General features: G+C 42.3%; 1 protein-coding gene across 8 annotated transcripts in view; it reads right to left on the bottom strand.

Annotated features, from left to right (window-relative positions):
- Positions 1-22,139, bottom strand: part of UTRN (utrophin) — a 388,166-nt gene that overhangs the window by 301,778 nt on the left and 64,249 nt on the right. For all 8 annotated transcript variants that reach the window (XM_087773985.1, XM_087773987.1, XM_087773986.1 and 5 more), the window contains 5 exons: positions 10,726-10,818; positions 9,206-9,283; positions 5,064-5,156; positions 4,015-4,187; positions 338-453 (listed from right to left, as the gene is read on the bottom strand). In XM_087773985.1, the coding sequence (XP_087630111.1) occupies positions 338-453; positions 4,015-4,187; positions 5,064-5,156; positions 9,206-9,283; positions 10,726-10,818 (553 nt within the window). The remainder of the gene's footprint in view (positions 1-337; positions 454-4,014; positions 4,188-5,063; positions 5,157-9,205; positions 9,284-10,725; positions 10,819-22,139) is intronic.

Genomic DNA, 22,139 nt, shown 5'->3' with positions numbered 1-22,139 from the left:
CACGATGCTCTGCTTCATCTGAAAAGCACAGACCCTTGCGGAAGAACTCCTACCTAAAATAAAACAAAGCCAGGGTACCAACTTCACCTTCTGTATACTGTCTCTGAATGGTACGTCAATCTGAATCTTAACATTCAAGAAGCCGAAGCATACCCACACACAGACATACCCTTACCCTACAAATTACATTCTTTTAAACCCAAATTTAAGGGCTTGAAACAAAATACCACTGCATAAAACTGCTAGAATTTGTATTCATAGTAAATGTCAATATAAGAAATTTCTTTCAAGAGAGCTCAAAAAAAGCTTCTGGTCAAGTAAAGTAACTGTATCCCACCTTCAGGATCCAACAGTTTCTCAATTCCCAAGTGGTTCTTGGCTATGCTGAAAGCATGTTCCAGTCTCTCAACTGGGGACATCTTTATAACTTTATCCCAGCTGAAAAGCTCAGGTCTAAAAGTAAAGGCAAGACAGGAAAGAAAGCAGTAAATTTTACCCGAAGAAAAAATTCCATACCACGTAGAGTATGAAGTTATGGATAGGAAGGTAGCTACCTAAGTAATATGAACATACACACACATACAAAACATAAACAGAAGTGCATATACACAAATGCATAAATACAAACATGTGCTTTCTTTTTATTAGCAAGAATCTGGCAATCACAAATCAATTACCTGACTGCATGTCCACAGCAACATCCACCTTCCATTCTATGTATTCTATACATATACTCATTGACTGCAACAGGAGATTAAATACTACTAACAAGAAAATAAAGTCTGTGTTTAAAATTTATTCCAGAAGCAGTTTTCAACTCTTTCTTTCACAGCATTACTGTTACTACATGCTTTCTGCGTCAGGCTCTGCTGGGTAACTGAGAGTCACTCTGTTCCTGGAGAGCCTCATTCCAAACTTGTGGTGTGGCTCAGTGACCACCCCAGACCATCCCAGCCAGGAGCAGCAGCGGTCTCCACCCCTGCTCACTCACCCTTCCCCATGGCCTTTTTCCCCCATTTAAAAAAAAAAAAAAAAAAAAAAAAAAAAGAAAAACCAAAAAAACCCACACCACACTACAAAAACCCCACCCCATCACAAGTGCTCATGAGAATCACAACAGAAATCAGACCAAGGAGCTGATCCGTTTACAGTGCCAGCAGCCTTCATCTCACATTAGCGTTAACCAAACCAAATCTCCAGTCCAGCTGGGCACCCAAAACGTACCGGCAGGTCTCAAGGGGAGAGAGCAGAGCACGGAGCAGGAAGCGGGGTCAGCAAACAGGGCCCCCTCCTAGCAGTACCTACACCGACAGGGCACGATCAGCCCGGCGCTGCAGCAGCACAGCTGTCAGACTACAGAGCCATCAAAGTACTCCCCGTTCCCCTGTAATAGTGGCTCCTCATTAAAACACTGCTATTTATTCTGTCCTTTATAGGACTTGGGGAGGAAGAGATGGGCTTGCTTTTAATTCTTTTAATACTTTTAATACTTAATTCAGTTGTAAATTGACCCAAGAGTATCCTTTTAACATCTGTTATTACCCTTTGTGAAACAGGAGGGCTATAAGCCAGCAGGGTCTGAGAAGCAAAAAGCCTGAGGAAGGTGGGGTGAGCGGGGAACCGAGATATGCAAAGACCCTGATAGCAGCTAGTGGAATACTATACCTCCATGCAAGAAGCAACAAGGATAACCACATAGGTTCACATAAAGCTTTAGCAGAGACTCTCACTTTGGAAAACACATTGCAATAAGTATATTGTATATGCACTACCTGCACACTGCCACGATAACACAAATTCTAATAAAATGCAATCTAGGTATTTACCCACGAGCAAGAAAATTGTATGAAAAAGCAGAATTCAATTCAAAAAGGAACGAAGCTCATATTAGGAAATGAAAAAGAGACTAGCACAGTAAAATGTTAAATGTCCTATTACCTTATATAATTTTATTAAGTACTGCAAGTGTTACAAAGTTACTAGATATTATAGCCAAGAGGTAGCACTGCTAACAATTGTTGATAAATACCATAAAGAGGAAAGCGAGCTACCACACCTCTTAATGGGATCCACAAAAATTCTCCTGTATGAAGTGTCATATTAAGCTAAATTTAAAAAGCAATATTGAAAATGCCCCTTAGGCAGGGAAGCACTACTCTCTGGGTAAGCTAAATAGCTTTGTTGTCCTACCACTTCAGCAATTTGCCCCAATCTCCTTGTTCCTTGCAAGTACCTTTTAAAGCCTCTCCTTCAAAACCAACCTAAATTTAAACCCAGCTCAAGATTTCTCAGAAGTGTGGGGAAAACGGTGCTTCCCTGGCTAAAGGACTGGTGCCGAGGGGCAGCAAAGCTGAATCCTGATGTGCTGGCGGCTGCCAGGCTCCCAGGAAGAGGGAATAAAAAGCTCAGATATCAGCAAAGCCAGGTCACTGAGAAATTTTAGGAAGCCAGAAGAAAGCACAGTTACTCAGTTAAAAGTTTCCAGCAGGGGCTTTTTCTACTTAACAGTGCTCTGAAAAGGGCAGAGCTCACAGACTTCAGATCCCGCAAAGCCCAAGCACGTAGTCACAACGCATAAGGACAACAAACAGCCTGAAGCCAATTTTGCTGCCTCTCCTGCTTCCCTCAGGGCACCTAGGTCTCACTTGTGCCTAAAGCTGGCACCCTCTCCATCACAGAGCTTCACATGTTCAGCAGCAGAGCTATGCCACTACGGGCAATTATGCTGGTATGAAAACCACCAGTGTAGCTCACACCATCCAGAGAAGGCACTTGGTAATACTTCTGATAAACTCCAGAGAGGCCTTTGCTAGTATTGCTCCGCCTTTGCAGAAGAGTCCTTCCAAACTTTCAGGAGTCCTCAGTGTGGTGCAGGTGCTCCCCCCCATGCATCCATGCAGGCTGAACACAAGCCAGCTCTGGTCTACAAGGCACATAGGTGTGTCGGGGCAGACCCGTCCCAAAGCCAGCGAGCCTGTAACAGAGCCTGCTATGTCAGTCAGCACAGGCCGAATGGCACGTAAGAGCAGAGAACGGCAGGCTCAAAGTGAACACATGCTTTTGTGAACGCTTTGTATCTGCTGGGTATAAATATTCTGGCTGTTTGCAAAGCATTTACCATGACAGATACCTGGTGGCCAGGAGGTCTGGTTAAATTCTAGATATTATCATACCATTACCATGTTAAAACCGTTATTTATGGTTAAGAACAGTCGCCCTTGCAAAGCACTGAGCTGACTGCATTTAAAGGACACTGGCTTAGAATGGATTGCCCAGAAGCAGATGTCAAAGAAAATTAAAAAAAAAAAAAAAGAAAGAAAGAACTGGTAAGTTTCATAGGAGTCTGTAATGATGATTTATTTAGACTACCAAAGAGATCTCCAAAAAATCAGAAAGAACACAAAAGATCTGTGCAAAGAAGCTTTAACAGCATTCCTTATAAAGTATAATGAACACGCTACAGATACCTGAAGTATTCTATTACCCTTTGATTCTTCTGCTCCACAGTTCTCCTGAAAGAACTGCATACATTGTCTTTCAAGCAACATACATTCAAAAACTAAGAAAAGCTACAGAGCCTGTCTGTCTTATTCCTTCGTTTTGAAGCTTCTGTATATTCCTACTAAAATGATATGGCAAACTCGGACGGAAGAAATGTTTCCCTTTGCAGAGGAGGGAGGGCAGGAGGAAGGAAGTACAGGGGAAGGAGGTGGTCAGCCCCCCTGCAGAGACCCATTCAGCACACTCGCTGGATAATGCATACTAAGTGGGATATAAATCCACTTGAATTAGCAAGTGTGGGTGCATGTGTAGGAACCGAGAGTTACACTGCTGCCTTGGCTAGATCCTTTGCAAGGCTCTGGCAATATCCCTCCACTGTTATTGTTACCACGACAAAAAAACCAAACAATGAATCACTGAAACAGGCTAGAAGCTGTCAAATGCTCAAGCATGAAGACATGGGAAAAAAGCCACTTACTTCACTAGGTTTAAGATAAGCTGTTTGCTACTTACTTGTGTCTGTGGATGACAGCATTAAAGGCGAGTCCATCTGCCCAGCTTGTGGTGAAGTTCAGAACATTGACCTGACTGTAAGGTCTCGTGGACTGCCGAACCCAGCTCAGCAGGATCTTCTCACTGTTGGTCTGCTGCAAATCCGACATGATGTTCTTCATGACATCCTTCACCTGCAAGACAACAGCAACTACACCTTACAGACACGTTCTCCAGTTTTCCTGCTTACAAAACCTTTGAACCAAGCCATTTCACAAATCGTGAAAAGGTCTTTCCCATGAAAACTAATGAATTGAAGTCTAACTCCTCACATGAAATTCGGGAATAGGAGTCTTCTGGCCATCTTTGCACTCTACTGATTACAAGAACCAGTAATGCTTCATGTAATAATGACACATTACACTTACGTTACGATCCCCCCCCTCTCCTCAGAGCTGTCTACACTAAGCATGGGGTATAATATTTCTCACTGCCTTGTGCTGCAGTTCCACCAGTAAGCAAACCCCCAAAAGACAGCTTGCACAGGTCTTCTGCTAGAGGATATCTGTTCAGCCAACAAAAGTAGTTTGCTGTTTGGGTACTATGCGTAAGCATCTGCCAAAGTCCCTCCAAGTGAATTCAATGATCCTGCTAGGCACCTGGATAAACCAGGAGCAATTCAATCTATGAGACTGAGAAACAAACCTACGGAACAGCATATAAGATGCAAGCCCAACACAGCTACCTAGATAGTAAAAAAAAACCACCTGCTAACAGAAGGGCATAAAAGCCTTGAGGAAGGAATACAAATACAATGCTTCAGCCTGAAAAGCCTCCCTGCAATTAACACCAGCAGGAACTAAACTGAGAGACTGAGTACAACTGAGCACATACGAGAATACGTGCCGCAGGAGGCAGCCAATAGACAGAGCTCAGAAACCAAACACTGGCCTGCCTTTATTTACCAGCCCAAAATAGCAGCAGTACTTTCCGCCACCAAAACCCCGGGAAGGTCTGTGAGAATCCCAGCAGATTCCTGAAGAGGCAGAGATCTCGCAGCAGCCTCTCACCTGCCAGTGCAAGATAATGCTCCACAGCAGCCCCAGCGTCAGCTTGTGATTTCCATCGACGATGTCAGTTCCTCCAATATTCACCAACTCCACCTGCAGAGGTTGGATCAACTCTATGTTAAACACTGTTACCACAGCTTCAAGTCACAACCCCACCCCATATTCCTGGCTGTCAGCCATGTATTATCAAGTGCTCTGAAACCAAAAGTAGTTAGAAAGAGAGAACCAGAGATGACAGAGTACTGTCTACCTGAATTTGTCATGACAACTGCTTAAACAACAGGACAAAATATGCCACCAAAGAAGATACTCCATTGGAAAAATTTTATCCTCTCTTCTAATATACAGATGCATACCAGCAGTCAAAACTGGCCAATAGAAATGTAAACATGAAAGATCTGATATTAAAAAAAAAGTTAAGCAGTCCTGCTCCTACACACACTCAGAGATATTACAGAACCATGAAAACTCTGTCATTAAGAATAGGTCTGTCCTTTGCATGAAACAGCATCCAAATGGGATAAGTTTATAGAAGATGACCAAAAGCTCCAGGAAAAAATAAAATTTTCAAGTTTCCTATATGCATAGGACCCCATACAGACTCGGTGATGCCTTAATTGAGATCATTAAAAAGATAAAAACATAGAAAGAGGAGATTACTTTAGCAAGCAAGAGGGCAGGAGAGGCTACCCACTTCTGCATCAAGTATTCAGCCCTCAGAAGAAGCAAAGCTTAGAGCACACTCCAGATACTTGGTGCTACTTTAGAGTCTGAACTGAATTGGGACATCAAGCCTCCATTCAGTCGACACAGAGAAAGCGGCACTAACTCTGAACCACCTTTTGGAGGGAACCAACAGCAGCACGCTGCATTAGTCACCACCATGCCTACGGAAACTGGGCTAGGAACAGCTGCCTATGGCAGAGGAGAGCAATACCTCCCTGGGTGTATGTACACATACAGCAGATGCTGCAATGCACTCCCACACAGGACAGATGGTGGGGCTTCGTTCTTGTAAATAACCCGAGCCAGGAGCATCCTCCAGCCCCAGGGGCAAGCAGCACAGTGCATTTCACCTCAATGGGGACGTTGTTTTCCTCCCTTTCTCATCCCTGCTCCAAAACAGTGTTATCCACAGTGCCTACCAGAAACACCTCCCAGCTTACACTGACTCCGAGAACTGTATCTGGGCACTGCTTGGGATCAGAACTGGTCATGAACAAAACATTCACCAAGTAGCTGGCTAGCAATTAAACAGTACAGACAGTCACAGGACAGTAACGGAGCCCATGCTCTGGCTCTCAGCCGACGCAGCCTACAATGACAGAATAGACAAGAACAAAGTCTCATTTTGTTTTAGAAGATATTGCTGCTATATAAGAATATAATGGTATTCCATGAATATTTTTCCTCTTATCACACAATCATGAATAGCTTAATTTCTGCAAAACGTACTTGTAAACTCATTGCTTTCAGATATCATCTTGACAATTTTCAGTTCCCCATAGGTCTCTTGGTTGGGAGAACCAAATCAAAAACTGTGTTGCAAGATTAACATGGAACCACAAATTACACTTCAAAAGTACTAGGGAAGCTTGAGGATTTGTGGATTGTCCCCTCCCAGTTTTTACAGCAGCCGGAACAGAATCTTACAGCAATACTCTTTGCAAATAACGGGCATATATTTTAAGATACCAGTAAATTAAGCATGCAAAAACAGGCCAAAAGAATCACCAGTGCAGATCATTAAACAACGCACTGGAAAGCACTCTAGAACACCAGGAGCAAAAAGCAAGACTAAAAGTCAAGGGCATACAAATAAAACAATTACATTGCAAGAGCTTTTTTCACCTGTAATAGAAGAAAAACACTCCTGAGAATTGGTAACAAAAAAACACATTTTTTAATCGCACAGCAAGAATAATTAATAAAGAATAATAAAGAATAATAAAGAATAATAAAGAATAATAAAGAATAATAAAGAATAATAAAGAATAATAAAGAATAATAAAGAATAATAAAGAATAATAAAGAATAATAAAGAATAATAAAGAATAATAAAGAATGCATTCCTCTTGCTATCTACACCTACATAAAAGAAAAAAATACTCCACATGTCCATTTTTGTATTTCAATGATTCTGAACTAGACCAACACTTTGCAGGATGCAGCCAGCAATCCCCTAGAATGGCGAGTGGACTACTAAGACTTAAGCAGAGATAATCAATAAAAGAAAGCTGACAGTAGACAGTCAGTACCACCGACAGCAGACTGATACTGACTATAGAGAATGATTTCCAGTGGATTTTTTTTATTATTATTTTTTAAAAACTTGGCCCACAAATCAAAAAAGTTGAAATTCATTACTTAGAAGCATTCTGCTCATCAGATGGATGAGGTTCACAGGATCACTTGAACATCTACACCCTAGGCTTGTCTGATCCTTGCAATATATATATTTAAACACTTTTATAAATTATTTCACAAGTTATGAATATTGTATAGCCCACAAAATCTCAGGCAACAGAAAGCAACTGCTTCTCAGTGGATGCCTTTTCCCTTCATCTTAACACAGACACACTTTCTAATGAAGTTAAGCAGTAGGTATAAATCATGCACGTGACCTTAACAACCTTCAGCTAACTAACACCATCTGTTTACTTCCAGAAACCCAGATTCTGCCAGCTTAAGGAAGAACTAATTAATTTTTGTAATTCAATATTATTTCATTTATTATCTTCATAAAATAAATCAATTTCAAGCTGGAAAGACTCATTACTTATCCTTAGAAAAAAGTTAATCAATATTTACAGTACCTCAAAGAAGAAAAAAAAAAAACGAACAACCCACCACTAACTTCGTCTGCTTCCTAGAAATATGACACTAGTCCACCAAGACGGAGGGGAAATTGCAGTATTACACAGCATGTTCGTATCACTCTTCAATCAGCAGTTTACATAAATATGTCAGCGTCTTTTTGCATTAGATGTATTTTATTGCCAGAATGTTCTTATTAAGTTATTTTAGTGCCCTGACATTTGCAAATAGAAACTCTAACTGTAGAGAGCACACTTATCAGGAACTGTTCTTCAGGGGAAAAATAAAATCACTTTATTACAGCAACTACTGGCTTCCAGGCAGTAAAAACATAAAAACAATTATTAATCTCATTTTTCTTAAAATAAGGATTGGGGTTTGTTGTTTTGTTTTTCTGATCAGTTACCAAAGCTCCAAATAAGAAATGCTCAGTACAGATTTGACACAGAGCTGACAGATGTCAATGGAAAGATCCTCCTGGATTTCGAGAGCAGTACACACAAAAAAACACAGAGACAAAACCTGTCATACCCCTACAGATGTTTGCACAAGTTATGCATCATCACTGGAAATTAGTTTTTTGTCCTGCCAGGTTCATGAGCTATGCATAGCAGAGCTTCAAGTCACCTTTGTTTTGGGAGCTGACCACATCTCAACAAAACACAATTTAGTTAATACTATTATCAAGTTAGCATTTTAAGATTTCACAAAATTGCCAGACACTGAAATTCTACATCAGATAAGGAAAACTGAGAACAGTTTAGGGCCACAAAAATGATCAGAGGGCTGGAGCACCTCTGCTGTGAGGACAGGCTGAGCGAGCTGGGGTTGTTCAGCCTGGAGAAGAGAAGGCTGCGGGGAGACCTTGTTGCGGCCTTTCAATACTTAAAGGGGGCTTATAAGAAAAGTGGGGACAGACTTTTTAGCAGGGCCAATAGCGATAGGACAAGGGTAACAGTTTTAAAGTAAAAGAGGGGAGATTCAGACTAGATATAAGGAAGAAATTTTTTACAATGAGGGTAGTGAAACACTGGAACGGGTTGCCCAGAGAGGTGGTAGATGCCCCATCCTTAGAAACATTCAAGGAGAGGCTGGATGGGGCTCTGAGCAACCTGATCTAGTTGTAGATGTCCCTGACAATTGTAGGGGGGGTCGACTAGATGACCTTTAAAGGTCCCTTCCATCCCAAAGCATTTTATGATTCTACAATCTCACTGAATTCCCATTTTAGGTCCCGAGAATCTTTATTCTCTGCATTTTGAACTCATTTACACACAGGAATAAATTAAAGAGTCTATCAAAAAGTTGTGGAAAAACATGCTCACGTTGTTCTGATGCAAGACTTGCAGTACTCGGTTGACATTATTTAAGGCATGTACTCGTGTAGAACCTCGTTCTTTAGGCTGAAAAAATAAAAAAGTTACAATCTGTTCACATCAGAATTAACTTGACAGACCAAACAAAAGAAATGATAGAGCAAACAGGAAATTTGTCCTAATTTTCTACAGTTTTTTTTTTTTTTTTTTTTTTTTTAAGTAGGAACAAAAACCAAACAAGATCATCCACAATTTCAGAATGAAAACTGGTCAGAACATTATTCCTCAATTCAAGGCACAGGACAAGCCTTGGATTCAAAGTGTGTTTCAGTTCATCTTCAGTAAGTCCAGAATCTTTATTCCCAGCATCTGCAGAATTATAAACTGGCAATACAACAGCAAAGTGGGAGTTCCCGGGGAAAATCTGAGGGTTTTGAATGTTTGCCAGAGTAGCTGAAATTTTTTGGCTCCCAAGAGGGAACAAGCAGCAATTTGTTTTTTTGGCACCGAAAGCCTGCTAAATCTTTGCATACTGAGAAGAAGTTACGCTTCCTGACTTTCCCTTCCTTTTAACATCAGGGGAAAAAAAGCACTGCAACTCTTGACAATACCTGCCACTCCATTTGCTTTTAATCACCACAATTTAACTCCTGTGGCAGAACACGATCGTACTGCAAGAGCATGGAGCTGAACTTGGAACACGGTAATCAACAGAATTAGAAAACAAAAAACTCCTATTGTCTTCAGTATACTCCAAATCAGACCACAAATCATACTAGTGAAATGCATCTGTTTAAAAAACAAGGCAAGCTTGCAAGGTGAAATTTTAAATGGCTGAAGGTTCCCTGTAAGGTCAAGAAATGAATTTCGCTATTTATAATAAATATCAAATCAAGAATTTAGTCCCACATGGTGGCACAGGTTTCACCATGCCTTGTGTACCTTTCTGAAGAGGCATCAATGTTAGCAGGGGAAGAGTTTTCAGCCACCCGCACACTTTCCCAAACAAGACTTGAATAGTTTTCACTCCTTTCCTATCCGTAGATCTCAAAGGATTTTTCAATGGAGACGCAGATTTTTGCCTTGCTTACTAGCTGTTGTCTGTTTTCTTTCATTTTTCTTTAAGGGATCTTTCATGAGCTTATTAGAAAAAGTCCACAGGTATCCAGCTAAAGGCTTCTCTTCCAGATCATCCAGAAGCAGACCTTTAAAAGACCTCTATTAAAAATATACACTATCCAAATAACACCACTGGTTTTACATGCTTTGCTAAACTGTATGCTGACCCTCAAGAGAGGGTTACACAGCTAACTTCAGTCTGACCCTATATGCCATAAGTGGAGTTCATGGGAATTTCACTAGAACTGTAGAGAGCAAGTACACACTACAAGCAAAATAGGTTTTTAAATAAATTAAAATTAAAAAAAAAAAAATCACATGCCACAGCTTGGGTTTTGTGTGTTTTGTTTATTTGTCGGTTGCTATTTTTTTAAATAAATGGGAATACAACTCATACACATTTCTCTTACCAGAGATTTCCCCGTCAGACCCTCCAAAAGGTCCAAAAGCTTCCTTCCATCTTTCAGATCTGTGAACATGTCCTTAACTGGGGGCTTCCCACTCTGCAGAAGAAACAAAAGCAGTAATAAAAATAGCGTTTAAGCAGAACCTCCCTGAAAAAGGTACTTTTTCCTTTTCATCTTTCAATTCATTCTTATTTGGTATTGAACGCAGTAAATAAAAGCTAGGGGACTGTGACAACGATCAGGAAGGCACCGTTACCTTCTTCAGTGTTTATTTTCTCACCATCTCTATGGTTCTATGCATCAGCAGCCTAGTACTGAGGAACCAAATCAGCACATCTTGGTTCACATTAGGGTAGATGCGTTAACATGCAAAGATGGCAAAGGAAAAAACTTGGCAAGTTTGAGGAGTCATTTGAGAAAGAATGCTTTGGTCTGGCCGCACCTCAAGGAGGAAGAAACTGGGGCTTTTCAGAAAGAAGCTATTGGGACAAATTCTCTCAGATTTAAAAAAGATAAAACCAAAAAAGGACTTGGAATAGACCCCTGCGTAAGGAGCTGCCACTCCTCTACACAGACTAGTAGATCAAAAGGTGTAATATATATTGAAACAAACTAATTTTCTCTACCTTGAAAAAAGAAGCAAAATGTGAAACCCAGAGCTACTCTAAATCATACATTTCTAATATTCATTTTCTCTGGGGGTGGAGCAACCCTGTACAAGAATGGTGGTAGATGACAGCAGAATCACGTTAACCTTTTCCATGCTCCCTTTTAATCTTATTTCTTCTTGGACCCTAAGAAAGTTAACACAGGAAAGTGTTACAGGGCAGGTGGAGAAGACACAGGCAGCCAGCAACCAAGTAAGTGCATTTGCTTTGTAATATTCATCTGCTGGCTGCCAGGAGATCAATTAAGCTACTGCTTTCAGTGTCCCTTTGAACTGCCAATTTGAGAAGAAAAATATTTTCTAAAAAGTACCTAAAACTCCCATATTGCCTTTTTCTATCACCTTGGCTTTATAATATTGCTCTTCAGAAAGAAGGCTGTCAAAGGCCCATCTTCCATGACACGAATTAGCTGACATAGATCTCCTCTACCTTCACTTACCACCTCCTGCCCTGACAGCTGCTAGTAATTGCCAAATGCTGGCTAACAAATCAGAAAGAGCACTGAACTGCCCGTTGAACCCCATTTTCTGGCAAATATCTGTTTTTCGCCAAAATTCGTAAGGGTTTTTCTTAAGTGTCCACTCTAATTAGATTTGATACTACTAAAACTATTCACAAGAAATCAGAGTTGAATAGCTACAGAGCCAGATTTTAATCTCCTGTACAGAAACATACCTAAATGTAACTCATAGTATCAACCAGCTAAACAGCAGTGAGAATGATCATATAACTAAGGTCACTTCGTAAAATACACAAATGCTAGCCCTAGTGTCCGATATTAAATTAGTTTTGCAATGGGTTTTTTTGACAAATTTATTCTCCAATTACTTTTACAAGTCATCTTAAAAATGTATATATACACCTGTTGACATATGCTTAGGTAGAGTGTGTAGAAAGCGATGTAGCTGTCAGACCAATACCAAATACCAATATTTGTTAAAATATCAGCATTTGATAACATTCTGCCATTACATATTGCCACTTCCTGAGCTCAGCTATACCCTTTCAAGCACAGCAAGGGACAAGGCTTTCCTCCTAGCACTTGCACTTTTCACACGATTCAGATGCTTCACTGCTGCGTAGCAACTTAACCAAACCTTTAAAGCATGCTGGAGCAGGAGAACAGGAATACCTAAGAGTAGATACAGGGAAGCCTCTTGTACAGTCTATGGTATATAATGGGAGGAGATGATCCACAGTGAAATTACCCCAGATGCCAGCAAAATTTGGTTTAAATTCGGTTGGCATCACCACACAGAAAATACTAAAAGTAGGTTGGTACGGGCATGAGGAAATTGTTCATGTGTCCAGAAGAACAGACGGAAGGAGCTAATAGAGGTCTCAATGCCTGCAGTATGACTCAAACGCTCGTTGTAAAAGCTAATACCTGTTAGTCATTGAAGTGTGGGGTCTCGCGAGAGCAGAATACAGGGGGAGAATCGCCTCCCTCGACCTGCTGGACGTGCTTCTTTTTATGCAGTTGGCTTTCTGGGCTACAAGTGCACATTGCCATCTTGTGTCCAGTTTTTCATCCACCCGTACCCCCAAGTCCTTCTCTGCAGGGCTGGTCTCAATCCGTTCATCCCCCAGTCTGTACTGATATTGGAGATTGCCCTGATGCAGGTGCAGGACCTTGTATTTAACCTTGCTGAACTTCATGAGGTTTACATGGGCCCACTCCTCAAGCCTGTTAAGGTCCTTCTGGATGGCATCCCTTCCCTCTTGCAAATCAACTGTACCACTCACTGTGGTGTCATCTGCAAACTTGCTGAGGGCACACTCAAACCCACTGCATGTCATTGACAAAGATATTGAACGCTATGGGTTGCAATACAGACCCCTGAGGGACACCACTTGTTACTGATCTCATTTGGACATTGAGCGGTTGACCACAGCTCTTTGGATGCAGCCATCCAGCTAATTCCTTATCCATCTAACAGTCCGTTCATCAAACCTGTATCTCTCCAATTCAGTGACAAGAATGTTGTGGGAGACAGTGTCAAAGGCCTTACAGAAGTAAGGCCTTTATAATTAATTATAATTATATAATTAAAACAACGCACACATGTATAACAGTTTGATAACACCAAAACTGAGAATGCTATAGCTATATATCCTCAATAAATTTGTTGCCTTAGGTCCAGAATTTAAAAAAAGGGGAAAAAAGAAAAAGGATTTGGATCTGCTGAAAAAGCAGAAAGATGCCTCATTTAATCCAGTGCAACAAGGGTGTCAAGACCATACAGCCCTCTTTCTTCATCTCCCTCTCCCTCACTTCACATGCATGAAAACAAGCTGAATGACTTCCTGCTTTCAGGCACTCGTTTCAACAGGTCATGGTCCCTTCCAGCCCTACGCAATGCACCCTGCTGTCATGGTGGAAGTAATTCAGATTCGCTTTCTCAGGAGAATGGTTTTTCCATTTCACCGGCCATCAGAGCACCATGTCATGCTGTCAGATTAAAGAGTCAGCAGAAGCGTATTAAATTATTTCTGCAATCTAAGCTTCTCCTTCCTGGATTATTAAAGTATCCATTATCCTCAAATCAGAGACACAGCAACATGCAAAGCCTCTGTTATTTAGAAGTATTTGAAGTCTAGCAAAACATTCTCTATGGGAAGGAAATCAGTTCACAGGAAGCACTTCTACAAGCGCAGGGTGACTGAAGTTGGCTAAGAAAGGGCTGTAGCACCCACCCCGCCAAGCCCATCGCCACCTCCCCTGCAGCACACCCCTCAGGAAGGCTGAAAACCTGCTCCTCCAGCTTCCCACACCCACCTGAGGGACATGCAGGCACCTGGTGGCAGCGGCCACCCAGGCAGCCCCACCTGTCCCATCGGGGCACAGGGCCAGCCCGCAGCACTGCTGTCGCAATGGGAGCGGAGACTGTGCGTGCTGCACCCTCCTCTGCCCACACTGCCTCTTCCCACTTGTGCATTTTCCTCACACCTGGACGCACATTTCCACACAGGATCTGCTATCTGAGCCACATGGTCTGCAATCAGGGACATCACCGCTCTGTCCTCCAGTGCGCAGCGCTGCTAGACCCTGCCCGGCTTTCCTGGGATGCAGGTGGACAGCAACCTGCTGTGCTTCAGGAAGTCTTACACTTTCCTTCTTCAGAAAAAACAGCTGTGTATCCCAGCTTCTGACAGCTGTGTGACTTGTAAAGTTTATTAAGCTTAGAAAGGATCTGGAAAATAGTTTTATAAAATGGCAGCCCAAGGGATGGTCCCCTACATCCATTTCCCAAAAGAAGACAAGGAATAGCTGTGGGGCAATGCTGGCAGGACAGCTGTGCATGCCCTCCTACGCCAGGCACAGACCAGTCCAGAGCCATGCCAGGCTGCTGCCATCACCCCTATCTCCTGGTGAGAGAACAGATGTAGAGCCCCGTCTCTTTGCATGTAGGACTCGCCACTGAGCCTACTGGGGGAGGCTGCTGTGGCAGCGGAGGGGCAATCTGGGAGCCACAACACATGACCACTAAGGCTGGACCTGTGCTCCTAGTCAGGGAGCCTAATGCAAACCAGCGAGGCCAGGAGCACTCCAAGCCCTGGCGCTGACCCACCACAGGGCACACGACAGGCCCCGCGCAGACAGCAGTGCCCCGAGCCCCGCTGGGGTGGAGCAGGCGGCCCTGGGACCAGCTCTGTGCTGGGGCACACTGGTGTGCTGCAGCGAGAGCCAGGGCTCTGGGGGAGGACAGAAGTCCTCTCCCACCCTACAGCGTAAGGCAGGGGCTCTGCAGATTGCTTCCCCCACCCTCCCTGCCCACACCCACACCCACACCACTCACTCCTAACCTCCAGAAAGCAATCTGGCCTCCTGAAAAAGTCCATATACACGGATGTATATATACACACACAAATATACATATCTGCAGTATATAAAAAGCATATATCTCTCTGTAGAGTCCTGCCTGATATGCAATATGCTAAGCCAATCTAAATTTCTCCTTTTCAGAACCGACAATATTTTACTCACTTTCTACATACTTAAAGACTGCGGTTCAGCCTCTGCCAGCATCCCGTAAGGAGCAGCAGTCCATCACTGAGCATAATGGATCAAGAAATTTAAGTATTTGCCTTATAAGAGTGACAGTGACAAACCACACTGAGCCTTTCAGCAAGGGCAAATTGCTAGTCAGGGTTGCGTTGGCAAGTACTTAAGGAGCAGTCTACATTGTGCTAAGCACTGTACAAATACCAGGCAGATAATGGGTCCTTTCTCAAAGACAAAATAGGGTCCCAGTTTACACTACAAAGATAGTACAAAGGACAGGCAGGGACACACCGCGTACCAGGAGAACTGTGCCGGTTCAGGGTGTAAAACATTCACATCCCCCTCGCTTAACACTTTTATCAGTTAACAGAAGGTAGTTTTTCTCAGCTTTGCTTATGTTTGCTGCGACAGCAAAAAAGCACTGGCAGAAACCTCTTTCCCTCTGCCTGCCCGAGAGGGCTTTGCCAGCAGAGCTGCACACACAGAGTTGCTGTAGTAGAGACAAGGACTTGATAAGACACACAAAAGAACATGATTAACAGACTTAACTTAGAAAGAGGCCACATTTGTTCCCCAATGCTTTAAACTAGCACTGACAGGCCAAAAGTAGCTGATTCATTGAAACAGGCCTAAGGGAATGAGGAAGAGGGAAGAGGAAAGGGAAAGGAAGGCAGAGCAAGAGAAAGGAAAGTAAGAGAAATAAAAGCTGGAGACAGCACATAATCTGGGGCCAGGCCTGCTTGTGCTCTTATGAACTTTGCATAGTGGCACATTTGTTATCCACCACGGGACTCATGCACAAGGATCAGAAACAGATCCACCCCGTTACGTTTATTCCAGTGAACATTTTCGTGCCAGCCTTTGTACCAGCACGAGGCAGGAGGGAGACAAAGAAAGAACTTTCGCTCGTTATCCACAGCAGAAAACACTTTGTTGATTCATCCCTCATGGGGCAGCAGAAATTTCTGAATGTTCTTTTTGCTGGAGACCAGATGCTAGCCATACGTGGCAAGAGCAGCCACTACGGGCATCGGCTTTGCATGCTCCAGCGAGACACCGGCACCATTTGGGAAGGCGAGCCCACACACAGTGATCTTCCCTCGCAGCAGCCGCCCTCACACGCCCCTTGGCCACCTTTCAGCCCCTCTACCTGGATCAGGTTGAAGAGGGTGACTCACTCTTCCTTGTGTGCGTCTAGGATTACTTGCAAAGAAGGGTCTTCTAGGCCAGCCAATATGACCGTGCAGAAATCATCCCTTCTCTTTGCCAGAAAGCGTTCCCAGGAAATAGAGGAAGACACAAACAAAATCCAGACCAGATTCTTTAAGAGTCATCCAATGCTATCAACAGTAGCAAGACCAGCCATCAACATTTACAGTTTGTTCTATTGAAGCCACACACAGCTGCAAGGCAGTAATCTTCCTTGAATATATTTTACAGTAGACCATTCTTAACTGTCCCTTTATTACTAATGGGAAACTGTATCAAACTGAGCCAAGGTAGAGAATTAAAGGGAGTCACAAATTCTCAGTAAGACAAAGCCTATTTTTTTAATACAAACTATTATTTATCATTTTCTCACAACTATTTACGCTTTGTATATTGTTCTTGAACACGAAATTATATGCAAAGGTAACCATTAAAGAAGTTTTAAAGTCTACCGAGTTGTTTAACTAGAAACATGCAGTTTTCTCTTATCATAGTTACCTGCAGCAGAGAATTTACATGTTCTTTACATTAATAAGTATTGAAAGTTAGATCTAACTCTTTTCCAATAAATGAATAGCTAAAGATACTTGAGAGTAAGAGATAAGCCACCTCTATTTCACACCCTCCTTGGTGATACTGATGCAGACCTCCTAGTGACGCCATTAAAAGCAGGATGAAAGGTACTCTCAGTTTCACAGCAATGCACGCTGGCTGTCACCAGGGAAGTAACGCATATTGTAAAAGCATACGTATGACCTTCACCAGCCACCGAGGGAATGCAGCAGACAAGTTCTGGCTGCTCAGAGCAGTGCTGGGAAAAGCCCTGGTTGCTGTTTAGATCATCTGCCACCTCAGAGACACCAAAACACCCTGAAAGGATATAGGAAGCAGTACATCTTGATTTCCCATCAGATTCTTCTGATCTTCCAATGTCACTTATATGAAGGTCAGAGTTGTTTTGTTAATTATTTTTAACCAACAGATGACTACCTTGAACATCTAATAAGAAGTTCAAGTAAGTAGATCAAAATAGTAGTAGAGCTGCAAAGACCCCTTTCCCCTTTTTCTTGAGAAGGGGGAAATATCGAATGGGTTAAACACTTGAACATGACGAATGGTTCGTGTTCTAGTTTAAGTACATTCCTAGAGAACTCATGGTTCACCTCCTTAGTTTAAACTTGATTACAAACAACACAAGGAGTAAGAATTACACGTTATCATGACCAATACAGAATAAGAAACATGTCAAGTGCTGCTGCATCATAAGGCCAGTACATGGGAACTCGATGTGGGAAACAATTCAGAAAGCAAGAAGGTCATTGCAAAAAGTAAACAACTATGTCAACAAATAATCTTGCCAATTTCTAATTTAAGACCATAGTCATTGTTCACAGAAGTACTTTTATTAAAACGTGATTTTTTTTTCCATTCTCCTTCCACTGACATGCAGGGGTTACAGGACAGCATACACAACTACTAGCTGTACTGTGACAGATGTATTTTAGTTGAGTATGCTCCACTCTATGCTGAATATGCCTGAGTAGTTGTGGCAACTCCACGCAACAGGAGTACCAAAACTATGAATTCAAATACTAAACTAAAATAAATAAAAAGTTACAATCACAGGAAGGAAAACACCTTATAGACCTAATTATGTATCACTACTGGTGCTTAAAAATAAAATAATTACAAGCAACTAAATAGCTATTTAAAACTCCAGACTAACAGGGGAGAAAAAAAAAAAACTAAGACTCGTCACTGAGATACACTGGAAAGTTTGATTCTACTAGATGACAGACATGAGTTTAAGTAGCAGCAAAGTGGAAAAGCTAAAGATAGCTCAATCCACAGTACATCTGAAATACTTGATTGATAATATGATAGAAGGAGGGAAAACATATAAAAGCAAATATTTGTCATAGCAAGGCAGCAAAACAAACACAGGGCATCAGCAACTCTCTGTGGGTTTTTCTTCTCCCCAGTGCATCTATTAATGCATTTACATAAGCTTACATTATTGTAATATGTTTAATGTAACAGTATTAACCTCATCTTGCAATTAAGCCTCATTATGTAGCATTACCAGCAAGGGCAGTTGGAACCATACTTCTTATCACTTTCAGTTATTTCTCCTGTAAGACTGGAAGCTTATCTTTTTCTCTCCCCTCCCCCCCCCCTTTTTTTGTAAGCCAGCTAACTTCAGTTTGTAACTTGGTTCCTTAAAAACAAAAACAAAAAAAAAATCCTGCTGACCAGGTTGACTATTGTTCTTATTAGCAATTAGCAGGTAAAGGGACAGATTCGCTTCAGTGCCTCTGCCAGGTTCAGCTCTAGTGCCTGAGAAGGTCACACAAACAAATACACAAACACGCCAACAACTGGGATGATAACTGAGACCATGCATCAAACTCCATCCCGAAGTCCAGAGCGTTAGCCAAAATCAGCAGTAATTACAGTTCATATTACTATACCAAGCTTTGAAGTACAGCAAGGGAGATGCTGCCCGCACCCTATTCTTAGAGCAGAAAACAACAGCAGTTGAGAGGAGGGAAGAAAACTGGCAATTCTCATGCTGTAGCTAAATCTGGGAGAGGTTGTGAAATGCTTTGTATTATTGCTTTTATGCTATAAATTAGTCACCCTTACCATATCTCATAACATATTAGAGAAGAAAAGATTTTCCTGCACTTAGCTAATTCACATCCTATTTGACCTCTTCTCAGAAGAAGGGACTAAGTAATCCAGTTGAAAAAAAAAAAATGTACACTAAAAATTGAATTTTTCAAGGCCAGTTCATACAAACACTAATTCTTTTCCAGCCAGATTGTTCCTCAGGTTAAGGACAAATTTTTAATAAGCTTTGGCTATCTTTGAGTGAGGTTACGTTTTACAGTTTAATTCAGCAGTGGAAAACAGCAGGAGCAATTAGACTGGAGAACACCTTACCCGTAGTCAAGTATTGCCTTGCTTGTGCCACAAAAACTGAACTGGAAAAAGGACTACAGACCATCTTAGGTGATGTCTCCTTGGACAGATAAAATTGCCTAATCAATCTTTTTGATGTCTCTTCTTGCATGACTAATACATTAAACTCCATAATTCTCCTTCCGAAAAAAAAAAATCCCTTCTGAAATATCTTTGGCCTCAGGTATCTCAGGTCATGTGAAATGAATTATCTTGAATAGGTATGCTTTTGCCTTTAAAAAGATTTATCACATTCGCTAAGAGTCAGCAGTGGAGAGGCAAAATGTTTTCAGAAGTATGGGGTCTGACATTTACTATTATGGCAAAACAACCCTTAGAGGAAAGGAGAAAATTAAGGAGTAAAAACAGTGGAAAATATCTATACAGCACACCACCCAGAAAGTTAGACAAGACTTTTCAGTTAGCAAATGAATTAATGCCTGGTATAATGGAGGAGGGACTGTTAATTTTAATACGCATATAAAGCCATCACAATGCAAAGCACTCCAAGCACAGCTCACCAGTTTGACTACTGCCCTGCCTTCTCTCATCTTTACTTTATCTGGTGTCCTTCCTTTATCTGGTGTCCTTCCAGGGAAGGGGACCCATCAGAGCCCAGGAGAGGAAACACACAGGAGCCCCAGCACCGAGCACGTGCCCTCTCGCAGGCTAACCTGGAGCTCAGCCCTGGAGGATGCAGTCCGCTCCCAAGCTGCACCTCAGCCTCTTCTTTACTCTTTAAGCCTAAACTGATACTCATTTTGGAAGACCGCAGAGCAGGAGAGAGCTTAAGATGCTGTAAAAGTATGAGAAGTCTGGCTTCACCCACGCTGGCAGGTCCTACCTCCGAGCCCTGCCAGCGCTGCAGCTGCTGACCAATGCAGATGGCAGGGCACCGGCACAGGGCCTGGAGGATCAGGATCATGGAAATACACGCAACAAGAATGCTGCAAATGCAGAAATAAAACATACAGTCTTCTGCATATAAGAATGAGATTGAGAGCTTGGATTGGAAAGAGATGGAAGTACATGACAAAAAGGGAAGGGAGGCACAGCTCTCAGGCACTCAAGGGTTTTGAGTGCAGCTCCCAACACCTTGGAACAATGCCCCCAGCTGGCTCCCGTTCAACAGCCATCCCTACCCAAGACTTACGACCTGGGGGGAGGGTGGGGAAGGAAATCCAGCATCCTGTTCACTGAATACTACAAGCATCTCTGGGGTTTTATGTTCTTTTTGCAGAGCACAGCCTTCCCAGCAATAATGTGTCTCTGCCATACCTGTGGGAAAACTTCCCAAATGTAATGAAGACGTAATTCTTTCAGGAAGAGTCTCAGTTTGCCCATGCTGGATCTGTGAACTTCCTCTAGAGTGACAGCAGTAAGCTCTGACAGGCTGTGACAGATCTGACTCCATGGGTCTAAATTAAGAGCTTGGGCATCATGTTTCTTGGGCTGACTGCGGGTCCTACCTGCCAAGTCCAGGAATAGCGGAAGAGAAGAGTAACCAATCTGAAAGCAAACTTGGAAAAGGAGTACCTTGGAAAATGGGAACACGAAAGCCAGCAAAGACTGACTCCTAAGAGACAGAGAGGGCAAGGCTAGGACTGCTTAGACAAAGAGATGCAAAAATAGGACCGATCACACAAGCGTCAAATCCTGTAAGGGCTGGGAAGGTGAGGAGATGTACAGTGGGAAAAGGGGAAAGGAAGGACAGACAGAGCAGGTCCGGAGCTTTAACAAGAAAAACTGGGTCTTGCTGGGTAAGCAACTAAGCGACAGACAGAAGTGGGAAGGAAATAGGCAGGGCGATCAAAACTCCAGATTTGCTGGGCACGCAAGCTTTCTGACACAAGAGGGTGTAATAGTTAGGAGGGAGGGGGAACATAAAAAACAGGGTCAGAAAGGAGGAGTAAAGAAAGTAAAGAAAACAGGGCAGAAGAAAACTGTATTTGCAGGGTCTAAAGTGGGACACGACTCCCAAATCCCTCAACATGCCCATCAAGACTTCTAGAAACCTTCTAGAGTTGCGAGTGCGAGTATCCAGCCACTATGATATGTAATTATCAGCTGTCAGTCAGAAGTCTGTATGATGGATCTAAAAGTCCCAAGCCTGCTGATATGCCATGCAAATAGATATAGATTGAAACTATTTAGAAGTTTGGAAAAGTCAAAACTAGGGTTGATTGCAAAATCTTTGCTCACTCCCCTTTTACCTATGTGTTACAAATAATGTATGGTTAATGGAGCAGTAAGTTATCCCGTGGACCTGAATTCAAACTCTACTTTTAGCCAAGAGTTCCCCCGTAACTAGTTAGAATTATTTAAAGCACAACTTTTACAGGTAATCACTAACTGTGTGCCAGACTAAGAGACTTTCCTAGATTATTAAGCCCAGTCCTTGCTGACACAGGCATCATCTTCTTGAAGTCCCTTCTCTATAATGATCAAGCTCCATCTGAAAATCTACTGGATATTTTAGATGGTTTGCTTGAGTTTGCAGAAGAAATGAACCCTCTGGGCTCTGTCATAAGACTCAACAAGAGCTCTGGTTTATATGAAGATATTGCAGA

Source organism: Nipponia nippon, unplaced genomic scaffold (genome assembly GCF_047370975.1).
Source record: "Nipponia nippon isolate SJK-2023a ecotype South Korea unplaced genomic scaffold, ASM4737097v1 scaffold_4, whole genome shotgun sequence".
Lineage (NCBI taxonomy): Eukaryota > Metazoa > Chordata > Aves > Pelecaniformes > Threskiornithidae > Nipponia > Nipponia nippon.
The sequence above is the reverse complement of the archived record's forward strand: the minus strand, read 5'-3'. Positions and strand labels throughout refer to the sequence as shown.